At 41.6% G+C, this 16,280-nt stretch overlaps 1 protein-coding gene across 2 annotated transcripts in view; it reads left to right on the top strand.

The window, feature by feature from the left end:
* Positions 1-16,280, top strand: part of LOC139462525 (putative ammonium transporter 1) — a 37,481-nt gene that overhangs the window by 10,618 nt on the left and 10,583 nt on the right. For both annotated transcript variants that reach the window (XM_071244310.1, XM_071244309.1), the window contains exons 2-8: positions 6,354-6,443; positions 10,451-10,678; positions 11,550-11,656; positions 12,132-12,269; positions 12,940-13,173; positions 13,580-13,718; positions 14,316-14,410. In XM_071244310.1, coding sequence (XP_071100411.1) covers positions 6,354-6,443; positions 10,451-10,678; positions 11,550-11,656; positions 12,132-12,269; positions 12,940-13,173; positions 13,580-13,718; positions 14,316-14,410 — 1,031 coding nt within the window. The remainder of the gene's footprint in view (positions 1-6,353; positions 6,444-10,450; positions 10,679-11,549; positions 11,657-12,131; positions 12,270-12,939; positions 13,174-13,579; positions 13,719-14,315; positions 14,411-16,280) is intronic.

Genomic DNA, 16,280 nt, shown 5'->3' with positions numbered 1-16,280 from the left:
ATAACACAGAGATGTTTATGTGTAGGTGCAGGTATTGTGTCGAGATAGATGGCTACCCCTTTAACACAGAGACGTGTATGTGTAGGTGCAGGTATTGTGTCGAGATACATGTCTACCCTTATAACACAGAAGCGTGTATGTGTAGGTGCATGTGTTGTGACGAGATAGGTGTCTACCTATAATACAGAGATGTGTATGTGTAGGTGCAGGTATTGTGACGAGATAGGTGTCTACCTATAATACAGAGATGTGTATGTGTAGGTGCAAGTATTGTGTCGAGATAGGTGTCTACCTATAATACAGAGATGTGTATGTGTAGGTGCAGGTATTGTGTTGAGATAGGTGTCTACCCCTTTAACACAGAGATGTGTATGTGTAGGTGCAGGTATTGTGTCGAGATAGGTGTCTACACCTTTAACACAGAGACGTGTATGTGTAGGTGCAAGTATTGTGTCGAGATAGGTGTCTACCCCTTTAACACAGAGATGTGTATGTGTAGGTGCAGGTATTTTGTCGAGATAGGTGTCTACCCCTATAATACACAGGCGTGTATTTGTAGGTGCAAGTATTGTGTCGAGATAGGTGTCCACCTCTATGACACAGATATGTGTATGTGTAGGTGCAGGTATTGTGTCGAGATAGGTGTCTACCTCCATGACACAGATATGTGTATGTGTAGGTGCAGGTATTGTGTCGAGATAGGTGTCTGCCTCTATGACACAGAGACGTGTATTTGTAGGTGCAGGTATTGTGTCGAGAGAGGAGTCTTCCCCTGTGACTCTGAGACGTGCATGTGTTGGCCCAGGCATTGTAGAGACACAAGTGTCTACCCTTCTAACACAGAGACTCCCCATAAGCATTATAACCATTAATTCCTGTCGAACAACTTCAACACTTCAACTTCAGCTTTGTAGTCTTGCTATCCACATCGTAGCCAGTGAGATACCATCGCGGTGTATTTCTCCACTTATGGCTCGATAGGATGATGCTTTTGAAATTGTTAAAGGGATAATGGTTCTCGAGATCAACGAGTACAGTTGTATAAGACCTCCACGAAAACAGTTAAACCGTACATTATTTACACTCCAATGTCCTGTTTATTCGTAACCTTGAACTCATGAATTATCGAAGCAGAACGTGTTTCTCATATCAAAAAGCAGATTGACTTATACCCTGCTATTACAAGTGATAGCGTGTGTTAGATTTCCCCCAAGCAAAATAATCGCTCAGATAGAATTCGAGAAGATAAACAGGATCAGAAATAGCACAATACAAAGTCGTCGTGTTTTGCTCAAGATGCCTTTTTAGATATGTTACACACAATAGGATCAACACTTTGCTTTGAATCAAGCAATACTTACACACTGATGATACGAGAAAGTTGGTGTTAGGTTTTAGAATTTTATATGATAAATTCATGATTTTTTTTACCAAGTATATTATTCATTTTTAAGCCATTTGTTTAAGCAATATAATCCTTAATTATTTTAAAATATTATCCTTAATTAGAATAATATTTCTATATTTCCTTCCACAAATGTATTCTAAAATACCTTCGTTAGCTCACACAGAATGGGAGGCACGGGTGGCTCAATTGTCTAAGGCGCCGCGATTCGCTGTGCAGAGTTGTGTCCCTTGGGCACGCCAGAAACCTATGATTGTGGGTTCGAACCCCGGTTCACCCCGATTATGTTTCTAGGTTTGTCAGCGCCATACCCGTGCTCGTTGGTTTCACCGGAGTTGTAAACGTCTGAGACCTGCATCATTTCGGGCTTTCCTCCCACATTAAGCTGACATGCCGTGGTAATATTGTTAAAAACGGCGTTATAAACCCAACTCACTCACTTACTAACTCAAACGGAATAGTGATAAGTTCAAATTTTAAGCATCAATATTGGTTTTTTAGAATGGGTTGTATCTGAATCAGAAAATCATTGGAGCATGCATACTCGTATCTCGACCATTCTCGTATTTCCATGCAGTTCGCATCTCGAACCTACTCATTTGTCATTCATACGCGTATCTCAATCACACCCGTATATCGATCATACTGGATTGTCGATCATACACGTGTCTCGATTATAGTCAGTACCGATCAACTCGATCATACCCGTATTTCGATCATGCTCATGTGTCGAATATACACTTATATTCACCATACCCGTATCTCGATCATACTTAATCTCGTCAACTCGTGCCTCGATCATACCCGTATTTCGAGCCTACTAGTATCTCCACCATACACGTATCTCAAATGAGCGACGAAAAGTCGATTTGATGAATATGGTGTCATTGGACTAAACAGGTTACAACGACCCATAAACCACTTCTCGACATTCACCGCGCCGCATTACAAGTTGCGCCTTCTCTATTTTAAGCAACCGGATATAAATTGACCCCTGTGCAACACCGCGACAAAACATTCTAGAAGCATTGAAATCACCGTGATCGAATAAAACACTTTTCGGATTGACTAATCGCGCCCATGGATCGACATAAGTATTTCGAACAGTTTTGCCACAACACAATAGAATGACCCGAAGAACTGTAAAACATGTTTCAAAATGAATTGTTATATTAAGTTTTACATGGGTATATCTGTGTCAAACATCAATGCATATGAAATGAAATTTATATCAAATGAAATTTACACACTGGGCTGTTGTTCGCTGATGAATAATAACCTTACCATACCTGTACGTGTGAATCCTACTTGAAGGGGTAGGGAGGGAGGGAGGGAGGGAGGGGGGGGGGGGGGTGTGGGGTGTGGGGTAGATCAACAGAAAACATGATACTGTAACCAGTTTCACGCATTAACGTAATGTCAGGCGTGAAAATGATATCGCATTACAATCTTGTCTCGAACTACGATATTGACTGCCTTTAAAATAATGTCTGGCAAATAATCTTGCCTCGCACCACAATAATGTCTGTCGCCACATTCATCAATCGCGCTACAATCACCTCTCGCGCTACAGTCATGTCTCTCGCTACAATCATGTCTGTCGCAACAATCACCTCCCACACTACAAGCCTGTCTTTCGCGCTACACTCATCTCTCGGGCTACACTCATCTCTCGTGCTCCAATCATGTCTGTCGCTACAATCATCTCTCGTGCTACAATCATGTCTCTCTCGCAACAATCACCTCCCACACTACAAGCCTGTCTTTCGCGCTACACTCATCTCTAACACCACAATCATGCCTGTCGCTACACTCATCTCTCGCACCGCAATCATCTTCAGTGCTCCAATCAGTTCTGTCGCTACAATCATCACTCGGCGCTACAATCATGTCTCTCGCTACAATCATCACTCGGCGCTACAATCATGTCTCTCGCTACAATCATGTTTGTCGCTACAAATCATGTCTGTCGCTACAATCATCACTCGCGCTACTATCATGTCTCTCGCTACAATCATGTTTGTCGCTACAAATCATGTCTGTCGCTACAATCATCACTCGGCGCTACAATCATGTCTCTCGCTACAATCATGTTTGTCGCTACAAATCATGTCTGTCGCTACAATCATCACTCGCGCTACTATCATGTCTCTCGCTACAATCATGTTTGTCGCTCAAATCATGTCTGTCGCTACAATCATCACTCGGCGCTACTATCATGTCTCTCGCTACAATCATGTTTGTCGCTACAAATCATGTCTGTCGCTACAATCATCACTCGTGCTACAGTCATGTCTGTCGCTACAATCATCTCTCATGCTACAATCATGTCTGTCGCTACAATCATCTCTCATGCTACAGTCATGTCTGTCGCTGCAATCATCTCTCGTGCTACTATCATGTCTGTCGCTACAATCATCTCTCATGCTACAGTCATGTCTGTCGCTACAATCATCTCTCATGCTACAATCATGTCTGTCGCTACAATCATCTCTCGTGCTACAATCATGTCTGTCGCTACAATCATCTCTCCTGCTGCAATCATGTCTGTCGCTACAATCATCACTCGCGCTACAATCATGTCTGTCGCTACAATCATCACTCGCGCTACAATCATGTCTGTCGCTACAATCATCACTCGCGCTACAATCATCTCTCCTGCTGCAATCATATTTTGCACTCAAAAATCATGTTTTGCATTGCAATCCTGCCTCGTGCTACAACAATGACTCGCGCTGTGATCATGTCTAGCATTATAATGTTATCTCACATGGAGGTCATGTATCGCTTCATCATCATGTTTTGCACTACAACCATGTCTCGTACAACAATTGTATCAATTCAAAACAATCTCTGGTATCTCCGAAATACATGAAAGATGCTAGACACGCCCTACCTAATGCACATGAATCACAAAATGTATTCCTTTCATACACTCTCCCCTTAAGTAGTTCATGAATATATAAACAGTTTCCTTGCAACATTTCCTCAGAACATATATAAATTTAACCACTTAACTAATATCCTGAATAAACAGGGGCGGTCGGGTAGCCTAGTGGTTAAAGCGTTAGCTTGTCACGCCGAAGACCCGGGTTCGATTCCCGACATGGGTACAATGTGTGAAGCCCATTTCTGATGTCCCCCGCCGTGCTATTGCTGGAATATTGCTAAAAGCGGCGTAAAACCATACTCACTCACCCCCTGAATAAACATGCATTCAATGCTTTCAATATAATGTACATATAAACAATATCGACCTATTCCACGTTAAAGTTGTATGTTTATCTCAATCAACTCCAGTGTTTTTGTTGGGTAAGGCTTGGGTCTGTTCGTATGTTCAATAAATCAATTTGGGCACAGGTGGCCAATCGTTGTAGGCACCGCAATCCCCTGTCAGGGACCGTGCCAACACTAGTGGGTAAATATCTAAAGCCTTCATCACTTCGAAATTCACTTAAAATACCGATGAAACCTGTGTGACTCACCCACCGACTTTGTATACAATCATTTTGAAATATGTCTTGATATAATAAGATGGTTGGTTATAATAAGGTATATGAGTATACGACGTGTTTGGACATACTAAGGTGTTTGAGTATACAGGGTCAGACTAAGGTCTTTGGGCATACTAAGATGTTTGAGTATATAGCGTGTCTTAGTCTGTCTTACAGACCCTTATACAAATATTTATCAAATACAGCCCATGCAAGTCTATAATATTTGGCAAGTCTAGATCACTGCAGTCTGAAAATGAAGAGAGTCACTGGGCTCCTTTTTATTATATTTTTATTAAGATAACTGAACAACTGTTTTTTTATGTAAGATGTGTTCATTTCAGAGACTAGATGTTAGTCTAAGCGTGTTTGGGTATAGTAAGGTGTCTCTGTATACTAGTGGGTGAGTTGGGTTTAACGCCGCGTTTAACAGTATTCCAGTTATATCGCGGCGTGTCAGCTTAATGTGGGGGGAAAGCCCGAAGTGATGCAGGTCTCTGACGTTTACCACTTCGGTGAAACCCACGAGCACGGGTATGGTGCTGACAAACCTAGAAACATAATAGGGGCGAATCGCGGCGCCATAGACGACTGCCACCCCCCCACCCCCCACCCAAGATAAGTTTGATCTTTTCTGTAATCATTTTGTTTCAAAACAAGGGGGGTCATTTGGGCCCAGTAGGGGAGTAAGCTGAGCCCAGAGGGAGTGTTTTGAGCCTGGCTAGGGGATTCATTTGAGCCTAGGCCCATATGACTCTAGAGCCAAATTTAGGGGGAGTCGTTTGAGCCCACTACACCGGCTCAACAAGTGGATGAATATTATTTGGCAAATACATCCTTGGATAAAACTGTTACATGAATACGGTGCAGATGTTCTGGTAGATGTAGATAATGCTAACTCATAAAACACCTGGCTCACTGAAACAGCTTGTGTTGCCTCTGGCGATGCGATCTGTAGATACTTCGGTTGATGTATGCGCGTCACTCCTCTTTGGTCTTTAATGACCCCACAATATATTGTTCGCAGTGATCATTTGCTGTGTAAATATGAGACATAAACATGGCCCTATTATGGCATGTATCCTGTACCGACGACATGTTTATCTTAGATGAGGTTGTTATATAAATATGTTTTTTCATGATCTGCCCGCCCAAAAAGAGAGACTTCTCCCCCAATACTTCATTTTTATTTTGGAAAAGTGTTAAAATATGAATATTTGTACCCTTATTACAGAGGACGTGGCCAAATTACAGAGGTGACACAGTACATTATATTAAAGAATACATTTTTTTTATTTGTAACCTACTTAAGAAATGAAAATATATATTTAACCCCACACAACCCAAATGTATTTATACTCAATTTAAAATTAAAATAATTAATCTTATATTCTCCAGAATATTTTTATGCATTTCAAACGTTTCGTTTTTAATGGTAATGATTTATATTTCAGTGATGCAAGGAGGCTTCGCCTTTTTGGAAGCCGGTGCCGTACGCAGCAAAAACTCTACTAACATCCTCATCAAGAATCTCATGGACTCATGTGAGTTACATCAAAATAAGCATCTTTCAGAGCACACTAGCATGTGTATCGAAATATTCCCTTTAACCATGAATGCAACTTACCTGTTACAACAATTTATGCAGCCTACTCACTGTTACAACCATGTATACAACCCACTCACTGTTACAACCATGTATACAGCCTACTCACTGTTACAACCATGTATACAGCCTACTCACTGTTACAACCATGTATACAACCTACTCACTGTTACAACCATGTATACAGCCTACTCACTGTTACAACCATGTATACAGCCTACTCACTGTTACAACCATGTATGCAGCCTACTCACTGTTACAACCATGTATACAGCCTACTCACTGTTACAACCATGTAAACAGCCCACTCACTGTTACAACCATGTATACAGCCCACTCATTGTTACAACCATGTATACAGCCTACTCACTGTTACAACCATGTATACAACCTACTCACTGTTACAACCATGTATACAGCCTACTCACTGTTACAACCATGTATACAACCCACTCACTGTTACAACCATGTATACAACCCACTCACTGTTACAACCATGTATACAGCCTACTCACTGTTACAACCATGTATACAGCCTACTCACTGTTACAACCATGTATACAACCCACTCACTGTTACAACCATGTATACAGCCTACTCACTGTTACAACCATGTATACAGCCCACTCACTGTTACAACCATGTATACAACCCACTCACTGTTACAACCATGTATACAACCCACTCACTGTTACAACCATGTATACAACCTACTCACTGTTACAACCATGTATACAACCTACTCACTGTTACAACCATGTATACAACCTACTCACTGTTACAACCATGTATACAACCCACTCACTGTTACAACCATGTATACAACCTACTCACTGTTACAACCATGTATACAGCCTACTCACTGTTACAACCATGTATACATCCCACTCACTGTTACAACCATGTATACAACCCACTGACTGTTACAACCACGTATACAACGTAAACAAGTTGACGATGAAACGTTTATATTCACTGTACTTGACTTACAACCTGTTCCCGAGAATGTTACTTGGCTTACCACAAGCCTAATGCAAATACTTATCGCAGCAATACGACCAGCCTACCACCCTAGTTAAACAATGTGATTAATCTCCTCTGCTTTTACTACCACCTGTACAACACCTGTCGAATATTCGACCTAACTTCACGAGATGATAATCTGACTGATCCACTCAAGATTAGTGGGCGGCGCTTTTTCATCAGCATGAAGAACATACAGGTTCATCAGGGGTCATTTTTTCAATTGATTATTCACAACAACAACAACAACAACAGTAAATATTTGCAACAAATATGTCGCAATGACAGTGGGTCAGTCATATACAGCGGTGTGTTAATGTTTCAGAAATAAATCCCTCGTCTCATGTTGAATGAGTTAAGGTTAAAATACATCACTGTACATTCACTGAGATGAAGCTTTACATCACTGACGTTAACTGAGATGAGGTTGTGCAACAAAGACGTTAACTTAGATGAGGTTATACATCACTGATGTTAACTGAGATGAGGTTGTACATCACTGACGTTAACTGAGATGAGGTTGTACATCACTGATGTTAACAGAAATGAGGTTGTACATCACTGATGTTAACTGAGATGAGGTTGTACAACACTGACGTTAACTGAGATGAGGTTGTACATCACTGATGTTAACAGAAATGAGGTTGTACAACACTGACGTTAACTGAGATGAGGTTGTACATCACTGATGTTAACTAAGATGAGGTTGTACATCACTGACGTCAACTAAGATGAGATTGTACCACACTGACGTTATCTAAGATGAGGTTGTACAACAAAGACGTTAATTAAGATAAGGTTGTACAACACTGATGTTAACTGAGATAAGGTTGTACAACAAAGACGTTAACTAAGATAAGGTTGTACAACACTGACGTTAACTAAGATGAGGTTGTACATCACTGAAGTTTACTTAGATGAGGTTGTACAACACTGACGTTAACTAAGATAAGGTTGTACAACACTGACGTTAACTGAGATGAGTTAGTACAACAAAGACGTTAACTAAGATAAGGCTGTGCAGCATTGAAGTTAACTAAGATAAGGCTGTGCAACACTGAAATTAACTAAGATAAGGATATGCAACATTGAAGTTAACTAAGATAAGGCTGTACAACACTGAAGTTAACTAAGATAAGGATATGCAACACTGAAGTTAACTAAGATAAGGCTGTGCAGCACTGATGTTAACAACATTGAAGATAGTCATGAGAAAGCTGTACATGGATGCGTCTCGACTTAAGTTCTCCCAGGTCCCGTACAATGTAAAACCTATGCGTGCCTTCCCACGTTGAGATAATCACTGTAAAAACTGTAAACAGTCTAGAAACTTTTAATGCGTACTTCCATTTAAACGATGCAAATGAACCTAAACATGGTCCAGGATTATTCCGTGATGTAGTGATGCTCCATCTTTTTATTGTGCCTTGAGCTTTCATCTCCATCCCTACCCTTGCAATAAAATAAGTCGTTATCCAAGGGTATATCTATATATATGAATGTATAGTCGTTTATTACATATAAATTATATTACTGCACAGCATCAAATGTAATATTCCTAGGAACTATTAAATCCATATGTATTTTTTTAAAAGGCCTGTCTTTTTTTATGTAGAACTAATAAATGTCCCGTTGAGCAAGCAAAAAAATATAGGAATGCAAAGAGCCCCGTGGGAGCATATCTGCGGAATGGTCGCGGCCGAGATAACAATACCTGTTTTGCTGCAATGACTATAACGTGCTAACATCACCTCTGGTATATAAACAAGTGTCTGTTCCTCCTCGATGGGGAGATATAGAGCCATCGGAGAAAAAGTCTTTTATATTCTATAGTGGAGAGCAAAAATGTGTAATTAACATCAAATGATGTGAAACCCAGTGGTTGGTACTGCTAAAGAGACATCCATATCAGTTGGTTGAGCATTTCGGACAGTCATATAGGTTCTTTATGCACACAGCCATGACAAGCACGATCCTTATCATTAAACCCCTTTCCAATGTAATTAGTGACAGGGGACACAGACCAAGTCGGGCTGTGCAGAGTTTCGTCCCTTAGTCGTGCCAGGATCCGATAAGCATCGATTCCAATTCCAGATTCTTTCCGATTATGAACCTTGGTTTGTCAGAAACATACCTTTAAATGGTTTGGGGTTTGACCAACGCTGGTTAACCTCTTTGACATGCGAGATTATGGGCTTGTCTCAAAAAATTAACTTAACTACTGTTTAAATAGAGAATCTCATCCTCGTGTTGTTTGATATCAAATATATCAACACGAGTTGATGAAGGTGGAAAAACATTTTTCCACTTTTTTTTATATATTTTATATCAAAAGATACGAGGGTGAGATTTTATTTATCATTCAACATCATTCTTTCAACTTTTTCAGTTTGAAGACAGTAATAAGTAGTCTCTTAAGTGTAAAAAAGTACTGCTAACAGCTCCAGTAGCAGAGCCATGAATGATGTCATTTGATTGTGACGTCATGGTAACCAAACACGTCACAATGGTCTGCATAACATTGTGATGCAATTTCATTCCAGTGACATCTACAGTGCAGATATCGCTTGAGCTCATCCAAGCCATATCTCCTGTGGAAGCAGGTTTTGGATGATAAACCCAACTCTCACACTAATTACTCCATGTCAGACACTGTCTGAGGTAAAATATCCTAATTTGGAGAACCAGCAAATAGTCATGTCGCCACTTCCTCTAACACGACAACTTAATAAAGTAAATACTTGAGAGAGCACGTCGTTCTTGAGTTTTATAGTTTGGTAGTTATAAGGTATAGATAACACCCGCGAGTCATGCAGCAGTTGTCAGGCAGATTAATTGGACGATCGAATCCCAATAATTCTGAATCTGGCTCGTAATAATTTAGTTTAAATCTGTATAAATACAACACCGTCCATGTTTCAGTTGTTGCGGGTATCGCGTACTGGGTGATTGGCTACCCACTTGCATACGGAAAAGGAAACAGTTTCATCGGCTACTCCTTTTGGGCCTCCCACGACCTGCCGGACACGGATTTCGCCTCCTTTTTCTTCCAGTATGTCTTCGCCGCAACCGCAGCCACCATTGTGTCAGGCGCCATGGCCGAGAGGTGCGAGTTCGTGGCCTATTTCGTGTACAGCTTTCTTCTCACATGTGAGTAAAGTCATATCGATAGTCTTGGTCACACCTGCTGCAACTCGCTGTGCTGAGGTGTGTCGCTTAATTTCTATCAGCATTTCTATCTTGGTGGGTTCGAATCCCAAATTCATCTTGATCACGATCCTAGGTGTGTGAGCTCCATAACAGTGGGGGGCGGTCGGGTAGCCTAGTGGTTAAAGCGTTCGCTCGTCACGCCGAAGACCCGGGTTTCGATTCCCGACATGGGTACAATGTGTGAAACCCATTTCTGGTGTCCCCCGTCGTGATATTGCTGGAATATTGCTAAAAGCGGCGTAAAACCAAACTCACTCACTCTATAACAGTGGCTTCCACCTAAGTTGTATTTTTTCTAAGTTCTGCATTTGCTTCCCTCTCATATCAAGCTGGCACTTCGTGGTGTAACTAGGGGACACGGGTGGCCCATTCGTCTATGGCGCCGCGATTCGCTGTGAAGAGTTGCATCCCTTGGGCACGCCAGAAACCTATGATTGTGGGTTCGAACCCCGCTTCGCCCCTATTATGTTTCTAGGTTTGTCAGCACCATACCCGTGTTCGTGGGTTTCAGCGAAGTGGTAAACGTCTGAGACCTGCATCACTTCAGGCTTTCCTCCCACATTAAGCTGACACGCCGCGATATAACTGGAATACTGTTAAAAGCGGCGTCAAATTCAACTAACTCACTCACTCGTGATGTAACTGAAATACTGATAACATTGGCAATAAACTGAATCACACACTCAGTTAGGGGTAATTCAAAACAAATGGTTCATGCCCTGTCGACGGTGGAAAAAGACATTTTTTAAAATTAAATATTGTTACGAAAAGGAGGGAATACCAACCCTGACCTGCTAACATTTATTTTCAGCTGTGATATACCCCGTTGTGACCCGGTGGGTGTGGGCTGCGGACGGGTGGCTTGTGGTCGGCTCCGTGTACGGTACGGGCAATGAAACCTACACGATAGGATACGAGGTACGTACACAGATCACACAACACATGCATTGTTGTCATAAGATCGACGTCACAAGGATAGAAAGTATCATTGGGTTGCCGTGACTTTGTATGCATGACCCTGTATTCGAGACCTTGAAGACATGACCTTGTAGACATAACCTCATAGAAATGACCTTGTAGACATGACCTCGTAGACATGACCTTGTAGACAAAACCTTGTAGACATGACGTTGTAGACATAACCTCATAGAAATGACCTTGTAGAAATGACCTTGTAGACATAACCTCGTAGAAATGACCTTGTAGACATGACCTCGTAACATGACCTTGTAGACAAAACCTTGTAGACAAAACCTTGTAGACATGACGTTGAAGACATGACCACGGCGACGTGATCTTGTCAGTATGATAATCATATTCTGCTTTGTTACATCTTTTTTTAACCGTCTGATTACATTACGCGTTTTTTTTATTTGTATTTCATTATGCGCAGGACTTTGCTGGTAGTGGAGCCGTTCACATCCTCGGCGGGGTAGCTGCTTTCTGTGGCGCTTTATTGCTTGGACCCAGATTGGGACGATTCCACCCGGATACCCGTGGTCCAGTAGACCTTAGAGGTCACTCCGTGCCGGTAAGTTTCCTTTTTTCTACTGACGCTATATGACGCTTAAAGTCCTGTGCATGATGCATCCCGTCTTATAATAAGATATGCGTTGTGCATTCCGTGTTATACGACCTCATGCGTGATGTATGCCGTGTTATTAGGCCCTATGCATGACTTATCCCGTGTTATTAGACCCTGTGCATGACAGAGCCCATGTTCTTAGAGGCCATGCATGATTTATCCCGTGTTATTAGACCCTATGCATTACCTATCCCGTGTTATTAGACCATGTGCATTACCTATCCCGTGTTCTTAGACCATATGCATGACGTATCCGTGTTATTAGACCCTATGCATTTCATATCCCGTGTTATTAGACCCTATGCATGACTTATTCCGTGTTATTAGACCCTTTGCATGACTTATCCCGATTGCATGATTGCACTCATACTTGTTACACATTCTTACTTGTGCTGAGTTGTGGGTTTTTTCACAATTTTGAATTCGACATATCAGGGCAAGTTTCAAACGTTTTTGTATCTCTTGTGACTATGAATTGAATTCCAGACAACCGGGAACTCGATACATCCGAGTTCGAGACAACTGTATGTCAAAACTATTGTTGCAGTCCCTCTGCCTTATTCCTTGAACATACTTAAACTCTATCACTGAAACAATCAGAGTTATATGGTGTCAGTTCGCAGCTCTCGGTGGCTTCATCCTGCTGTTTGGGTTCCTCGCTTTCAATGGAGGATCAGCTCTCACCATCTCCAGTGAAGGCAGCGGCTCCAGCGTCAGTCTATCCGTCGTGAACACCATCATTTCTGGCTCAATGTCGGCCTTCGTCACCCTCTTCATAAACAAAACCGGATACTTCGGCAATCGTCACTGGAGTCTCCTGAACACTCTGAACGGTGCTCTCACCGGAATGGTAAGTGTCTACACAGCTGTAGTATGATATACAATAGTATGCAACCAGGGCTAAGATGAAATTAGTGTCTTGTGGCCTGTGTACTAGGACTCTAATGTTCACAGCTATTACCAGTAAAGATACTAAATTTATACGATGTGGTAATTGCGCAAACGTACTGCGGTTATTCTGCATACAACGCGCGGTAACTGTACGAATACACCGCGGTATTTACGTTAACACACCGCAGTAGCTCAACAACTGCACATTGGTATTAGCGCGAAGCTTTTGCGAAACTACCGCGGCACTCGGGGAGAAGTGATTTTTTCTGTAAAGAGGTTAATAGCTATGAGCAGAAACGTACATTGTATTGATTATTATTATTATTATCATCATCATAATCATCATCATTATTATTATTATGCAGGTAGCAGCATGTGCCGGATGCAACGTGTACTACCCCTGGGGAGCCGCGGTTGTAGGCTTCTTTGCCGCCGTCTCCTTTAAGGTGTGGTCAACCATCATGCTGAAGCTGAAGGTAGATGACCCGCTCGACGCTACAGCGGGTGAGAAAACATCATAGCTCTGTCACACAATCATAAATCTTCGACGCTCAGCATCACATTCAGTCGTTGACTACCACGCACAGTCATGCAATGTCACAAAGATGTCACTGAGAATCAAAGGGAGTAAACACAAATCATGAATAGTCATACAGCGTGGTAGGGTCACATAATCTTTATACAATTATAGAACTTAACAGAGCATCAAAGAGAGTCGAAGAGTGTCATAGAGAGTACAGAACGTCAAAGAGAGTCTTTGGGTATCGTAGAGAGTCAGAGAGGGTCACAATCTCACAGAGAGTCATAGATGGTCACTGAGCGCCATAGAGCGTCACATAGCGTCATGGAGACTCATAGAGCTCCATGGTGTCATAGAGAGTCACAGAGCGTCATAGTCTTGTGGTATCATAGAGTCATAGATGATCAGAGGGCATCATTCAGTCACAGAGCTTCATAGAAAGCCGTAACAACGTCATAGACTTTACGTTACTCGCCACGCACTAAGTAAGACTTTATTCAGTGCCTCATTAGAAACGAGTATTCTATAACGCCTATTTAGTCGTTCTTAAATAATAGGTTTCTACCTTTGCCCGTTCACAGTTCATTTTGGAGGTGGTCTTTGGGGTGTTATCGCTGTCTCCTTCTTGAAGAAAAATGACGGGATCCTGTTTGCATGGGATACTCAATCAGGATTGGTAAGTTGGATCATTTTCATATGTTTGGCTCACCCGAACTGAATTCCGTGTGCACTTTTGAGTTAAGGTTTCCCTGAAACGTGTATACATTATTATTGTAAGAAGGTGTATGGTTGGAGTGACATCAATACTAAAAATAATACATATGTTTAAACTTCAAAGGTTCAGCTATGTAATACATTGTTGCGGATAAAGGCAACTCACACGTGCATACTGGCTGTGGTATGCATTGTTGCGGATTAGGAGGAAACTTACTTGTCCATACTACCTGTGGTATACATTGCTGCATATGTGGAAACTTACTTGTGTATATTAGCTGTGATATACATTGCTGCAGATGAGGGAACGTACTTGTGCATATTAGCTGTGGTGTACATTGCTGCAGATGAGGAAACGTACTTGTGCATATTAGCTGTGGTATACATTGGTACAGATGAGGAAACTTACTTGTGTATATTAGCTGTGGTATACATTGGTGCAGATGAGGAAACGTTCTTGTGTATATTAGCTGTGGTATACATTGCTGCAGATGAGGAAACGTACTTGTGCATATTAGCTGTAGTATACATTGCTGCAGATGAGGAAACGTACTTGTGCATATTAGCTGTGGTATACATTGCTGCAGATGAGGAAACGTACTTGTGCATATTAGCTGTGGTATACATTGCTGCAGATGAGGGAACGTACTTGTGCATATTAGCTGTAGTATACATTGCTGCAGATGAGGAAACGTACTTGTGCATATTAGCTGTGGTATACATTGCTGCAGATGAGGAAACGTACTTGTGCATATTAGCTGTGGTATACATTGCTGCAGATGAGGAAACGTACTTGTGTATATTAGCTGTGGTATACATTGCTGCAGATAAGGAAACGTACTTGTGCATATTAGCTGTGGTATACATTGCTGCAGATGAGGGAACGTACTTGTGTATATTAGCTGTGGTATACATTGCTGCAGATGAGGAAACGTACTTGTGCATATTAGCTGTGGTGTACATTGCTGCAGATGAGGAAACGTACTTATGCATATTAGCTGTGGTATACATTGCTGCAGATGAGGAAACTTACTTGTGTATATTAGCTGTGGTATACATTGCTGCAGATGAGGAAACTTACTTGTGTATATTAGCTGTGGTGTACATTGCTGCAGATGAGGAAACGTACTTGTGTATATTAGCTGTGGTATACATTGCTGCAGATGAGGAAACGTACTTGTGTATATTAGCTGTGGTATACATTGCTGCAGATGAGGAAACGTTCTTGTGCATATTAGCTGTGGTGTACATTGCTGCAGATGAGGAAACGTTCTTGTGTATATTAGCTGTGGTATACATTGCTGCAGATGAGGAAACTTACCTTTACTTATGTATATTAGCTGTGGTATACATTGCTGCAGATGAGGAAACGTGCTTGTGTATATTAGCTGTCATAGAGAGTATGAGGGTGTCAAAGAGAGTCAGTGTGTCACAATGGAGTACAGAGCGTCCTGGAGAGTATAGGGGTTTCAAAGAGAGTCATTGTGTCACAAGGGAGTACAGAGCGAAAATTACTTCTTGTGCATATATGGCAGTCTGTTATACACTGTTGCCATGGGGAAACCGAAAGTAGTATGCATAGGTTCTATGTGTTATGCTTTGTTGCCATGGGGAAACCGAAAGTAGTATGCATAGGTACTAAGTGTTATGCTTTGTTGCCATGGGGAAACCGAAAGTAGTATGCATAGGTACTAAGTGTTATGCTTTGTTGCCATGGGGAAACCGAAAGTAGTATGCATAGGTACTAAGTGTTATGCTTTGTTGCCATGGGGAAACCGAAGGTAGGATGCATAGGAACTATGTGTTATGCTTTGTTGCAGATAAGGAATGTA

This window comes from Haliotis cracherodii, unplaced genomic scaffold, assembly GCF_022045235.1.
Source record: "Haliotis cracherodii isolate W230 unplaced genomic scaffold, xgHalCrac1.p SCAF_15, whole genome shotgun sequence".
Classification (NCBI taxonomy): Eukaryota; Metazoa; Mollusca; class Gastropoda; order Lepetellida; family Haliotidae; genus Haliotis; species Haliotis cracherodii.
This window is presented reverse-complemented; position numbering and strand designations above follow the sequence as displayed.